Genomic DNA, 5297 nt, shown 5'->3' on the forward strand with positions numbered 1-5297 from the left:
TCTTGAAATGTTCCGCATTGACCGATTTTCCTGTCTTAAAGTAATGGGCTGTTTCTTTTTGCATTGAGCTGTTCTTGCCATAATATGGACTTGGTCTTAAAATAGCAAATAGGGCTATTTTCTGTATACCACCCCTACCTTGTCACAACTGATCGGCTCTTACGCATTGAGGAAAGAAATGCCACAAATTAGGTCACCTGTTAATTGAAATGCATTCCATGAATCTGGTTGAGAGAATGCCAAGAGTGTACAAAGCTGTCAAGGCAAAGAATCTCAATATATTTTGGTTTAAGATGTGATTCCATGTGTGATGTCATAGTTGAAAATATTACAGATGAAAACCCTGGAATGAGTAGGTGTTCAAACTTTTGACTGGTACTGCAAATAGTAGATCTAACCTATAGAAAGCTGATGGGATCCTCTTTCTAATAGAAGCCATGAGGCAGTTCTCAGACAACTGCATAGGTTATAGAAATGTTGCGCAACATCAGCTCATGAAATGTTTTACATTGATGTCAGAGTGATTAGAGGGACAATAGAGTGCTGAGTACCAGGCAACTAATGACCATCACCAGCATCAGAGCTTGGAGAAGCCTAATTACTAAATGGTCACGTGGAATTTGACTGCTGGTAATACAGTCCTACTCCTTCCTCCATTTCCCAGAAATGGACTGGTTCAGATAATCACACCAACAATAAAGTAAGCAAATCAACAGTTTAATCTCTGGATTTCTTCATGTATTTATATGGGATGTGATTCAGTTCCTGTCGTACAGTAAAGACAACTGTCCGTCTTTTCAAAGTCTTCATTCCAACGCCTTTCATCTACAATTAGACAAAAACATCCAGAATCAGCTGCAAAGAAATAACATTTAGTGAATGAGTATGTATACACACACACACCTTGATGGAACAGTTGCTAGCAGTTGATAGCAGTGCCTGGTGGAGTCTCCGTACCCTGAATCTTCTGTCCAGTAGTGGTCACACACCAACAGTAACCTACCAGAAATAGACATGTTGAACATACAATATTTACTGTAACATTCAACTGAATTGGAGAATTTAGTGTGTGTATATGTGCGTCCGTGTTAACCTGTAGAGCCCGAACATTGCTTAGGGGTGTATCGTCCAGCGGCGTCACACGTGGGGATGTAGGCGCCAATTGGGCCATGTGTCGCGGCATATCTAGCACGCTCACAGGGGGTCATGGGTCGTATCCTAGCATCTGGACACAGGTAACATAGATTGATTGTAATGTGGACATAACATTGCAGCACATGCATGCCGGAATCTTGGGTTGCGTCCCATATGGGCCCTGGTCAGAAGTAGTTTATACAGAATAGGGTTCCATTTCAGATGTAACCTAGGTACTTCCTGGCTAAATATTGAAATTGCGCTACTTGTTTAAAAGCCCTGTGCAGTCAATTCAGTTTCTGTCTTCTGTATAACAGCTGATGACACTAAGACTGAAAGTGGGGGTAAGTTGTGTCAGTGTTACTTCCTGACAATCCAATCATACATCCAGTTGAATGATCAAACCATTCATATCAGAATACCTCAGTCCAGCATCTAGACACCAATATACATCTCTGGAACAAGAGGAGTGGCAGGTAGCCTAGCGGTTAGAGAGTTGGGCCAGTAATACAAAGGTTCCTAGATTTAATCCCTGAATGTCAAGTTAAAATATCTGTCTATGTGCCCTTGAGCAAGACAACCTTCTCTCCAGTGTCACGGTTGATAATGGCTGTCCAAGGGACAACTGGTTATGAAACAAAACATTAATACGTACGTGTGAATAGGACAGATCAACACCCACTAATGTTTTTATTAAAATGTTGGTGAGTAAGTGTGAGGTACATCACTCTTACCTCCCAGAGCAAAAGCTGTGCTAACAAGCAGAATGATGGTCAATATCGCCATGGTGATAGTCTCCTGAGAGAGAGAGAACAAAAGCGAGATTAGTTGAGCATTTTAAATCATCTGGAATGGCTGTGGGTACTAGAGGAGAGGTTGAGGAAACCCTGTGTTAAGTACAACACTTATGCAACAATTGCTAAACCCAGTCCTGAGGACCCCAACAAGCGAGTATCGCTTCTTCCACTAAAATTCAGGTATCATCTAATCTATTGTATGTGGTTGAAGAGCCTGGCACACAGGAATATGAATCCTTCCCAAATGGCTCCTTATTCCTTATGTAGTGAACCACCTTTGACGAGGGCCCACAGTGCACTATGCAGCGAAGGGGACGCAGACTAGATATTGACAGAGACTTCTTTTCACTACAAAGGTAACGATTAGTCTATGCTCTTAAATCCAGGGGGTTGACCCACAAAAAGGGGTCATATATAGTGCACTACAATTGACCAGGGCCACATAAGATTAACGTGCCATTTGAGAGGCAGCTAGTCTACTAAATAATATCACAAGCTCACCTTCTGCACTCTTCCAAGGGATTCACTGGTTGTCTCTCTGTTGTCTGTGAGTTATGGTCTACCTCTTCCACCTCTCCTTTTAAAGGATCTGTCACAGGTGTGACTAGTTGCCTCATTAACCCAACGAGAGATCCCGATGTCGGCCATTAGCTGGTGGTGTAAAGTACTTATGTAAAAATGATCTAATTCACACACTTATCAAGAGAACATCCCTGGTCATCCCTTCTGCCTCTGATCTGGCAGACTCACTAAACACAAATGCTTCCTTTGCAAATTATGTCTGAGAGTTGGTGTGACACTGGCTATCCGTAATCAAATAAAAAAATCAAGAAAATGGTGCCGTCTGGTTTGCTTAATATAAGGAATTTGAAATGATTTATACTTTTACTTTTGATACTTAAGTATATTTTATCGATTACATTTAATTTTGATAATTCAGTATATTTGTTGAAACTTTTAGACCTTTACTCAAGTAATATTTTACTGGGTGACTTTCACTTTTACTTGAGTGATTTTCTCTGAAGGTAGCTTCATTAGGCAGTGAAGAGAGTAGTAGAGGAAGATGGGTCCAGGTTCGAGGGATCCTGTTGTGGTTGTAGCTGCAGAGAACTCCTTGGGTTATGAGATTTTACTGCAGAAGAGTTACAAGGTGTGATGAACGATAGTGTCCCGTTCTACCAGGCTGCCGGCCTGCTGTAGGACAAAGCCCGCGCAGAAGGACTCAGCCCATGCAGTAGGATTCAGCCCACTCAGTTGTACTCAGCCCATGCACTAGGACTCAGTCCACCCAGTTGGACTCAGCCAACCCCATAGTATGATTATGCATTAATGCTTTTGTTATAAAATAATATTTTTATTGTGAAAATGATCTTCCCCAAACGTGAAACTCATGCGCTGCATGTGCATGCCAGTTCGGCTCTACACCCATTGTAAAGAGGTTATTTGGTCACTTTAGTTGTAATACAAATGTAGCCAGGTGGTGAAATGGCATAGTTGTATTCATTTATATCCACTGGATGGCACTGTCCCTGTAAGAGATTCATAAATAAGGTGTGCAAGTAGTTATGGGATTGTGCAAGCGCAGTCACTTGATTGTGAATTAGACTGAATTTTGCTTTAAGGTGACTTCCTCTATTAGTGATTTCCCTTCTACATTATCCTATTTTGAATGTAAGCCTCGACAGTATAAACAACCCCAAATCATTACTGTGTCCTGTGCTGGATTGACTTTCGCCAGGCTACACAAACCTTATCAAAACATATAGGCCTATTGGCTAGGCTACATGAGGTGTTGCACTAACATATGAAAAAGTTGCAATTGTTCCTTGCCTTACACTGGGCATCATTCACAAGTGATGGGATAATGTTGTCACCCATCAGACTATTCTTGATTGAATCTTGTCTTTACATGTACTAAATAATATTTGTGAAATTTGTTTTGATTTAGAATGGACAATTATCATGCACCTGTCTGGAATCGGGCAGGGGAAAAAATACATTTCATCTATGCACTTAATAGTTTCAAAACATTTTTCTTCTTAATTTGGCCTTCGCACTGATCTTTCTGTACATTTGTTAATTTTCAATTTTTTATATTATTTGGAAAGAATTGCTTACCATAATACGGAAAATTTTTTATGAAATGTACGAAGTGTATGCATTCACTACTGTAAGTCGCTCTGGATAAGAGCATCTGCGAAATGACTAAAATGTTAATGTAAATGTATAATCTTCATTCAGTGGGAAAGGATGAGACGGAAAAGTGAACATCTGCAAATAATTTTGTTAGCGTTCCTGTATGGGAGATTCAGGAATAATTTGTGCATTTTTCTCCATATTCCATACAGTTTGCTTTATTTTTGTAATAGATTACATTAGATTGTTCTTGAATAAGTTCCTCATGTTCTATTTGTTTTTTCTCTAACTTATTTTGTATCTCTGTAGTATCTTTTTGTATTGCTCTCTACCTGTACTATTAGTTCATGGATTTCCTTGTTAGTCTTGTCTCTTTAGCCAGAAACTGTTTTTTTATGGGTGGTGGTCCCCAACAACAAGATATGGGTGGTCCCCAGTCCACCTGGCCATGCTGCTGCTCCAGTTTCAACTGTTCTGCTGCGGCTATCAAGCCCTGACCTGTTCACCGGACGTGCTACCTGTCCCAAATCTGCTGTTTTCAACTCTCTAGAGACAGCAGGAGTGATAGAGATACTCTGAATGATCGACAACCACTGTGATTATTATTATTTGACCCTGCTGGTCATCTATGAACATTTGAACATCTTGGCCATGTTCTGTTATAATCTCCACCCGGCACAGCCAGAAGAGGACTGGCCACCCTTCATAGCCTGGTTCCTCTCTAGGTATCTTCCTAGGTTCTGGCCTTTCTAGGGAGTTTTTCCTATCCACCGTGCTTCTACACCTGCAATGCTTGCTGTTTGGGGTTTTAGACTGGGTTTCTCTACAGCACTTTGTGACATCAGCTGACGTAAGATGGGCTTTATCAATACATTTGATTGATTTGATTGATTGCATGTGACGCACAATCAAGCTACGCTCTGAAGATGCAAGTCTAAATGGGCTCGGATGCAAGTCTACGTGGTGTTAGGTTGCGTCAATTCGAATCTGGTGTCAGGACAAAGAGAAACTCTGGTCTCTAGTACTGTTTCACAGCTGTTTATTAAGCTAAGTAAATAGTGATAAATGCAATGTTCGTATATACGGGTTCACTGTAACACCTCGCAGGGCAGACAGAGAACTGAAATGACATCATAAGTTCTTCCTTAAATACTTCTTGACAGACAGTTTCCTCTCCCTGAGGGCCTGTCATAGTAGAGGCTTGGGTGTGGTTTAGACTTACTCCAGCCT

At 40.9% G+C, this 5297-nt stretch overlaps 1 protein-coding gene across 1 annotated transcript; it reads right to left on the reverse strand.

Moving 5' to 3' along the window:
• Nucleotides 1–701: 701 nt before the first annotated feature.
• Nucleotides 702–2533, reverse strand: LOC115194853 (equistatin-like). The gene is made up of 5 exons (XM_029754781.1): nucleotides 2433–2533; nucleotides 1869–1932; nucleotides 1094–1225; nucleotides 904–999; nucleotides 702–825 (listed from the first exon to the last, which is right to left on the reverse strand). The coding sequence occupies exons 2-4, from the start codon at nucleotides 1918–1920 to the stop codon at nucleotides 920–922; spliced, it is 264 nt and encodes an 87-aa protein (XP_029610641.1). The 5' UTR covers nucleotides 1921–1932; nucleotides 2433–2533; the 3' UTR covers nucleotides 702–825; nucleotides 904–919.
• Nucleotides 2534–5297: the final 2764 nt, after the last annotated feature.

Source organism: Salmo trutta, chromosome 5, assembly GCF_901001165.1.
Source record: "Salmo trutta chromosome 5, fSalTru1.1, whole genome shotgun sequence".
In the NCBI taxonomy this organism is placed as follows: domain Eukaryota; kingdom Metazoa; phylum Chordata; class Actinopteri; order Salmoniformes; family Salmonidae; genus Salmo; species Salmo trutta.

Bases quoted from the DNA above. Each gene is read 5' to 3' on its own strand.
- LOC115194853 (XM_029754781.1), bottom strand. From the start codon at position 1,920: ATGGCGATATTGACCATCATTCTGCTTGTTAGCACAGCTTTTGCTCTG. The intron at 1,226-1,868 runs GTAAGAGTGATG...ACCTGTGTCCAG, and splicing joins CACAGCTTTTGCTCTGGGAG to ATGCTAGGATACGACCCATG. The intron at 1,000-1,093 runs GTTAACACGGAC...TATTTCTGGTAG, and splicing joins GCAATGTTCGGGCTCTACAG to GTTACTGTTGGTGTGTGACC.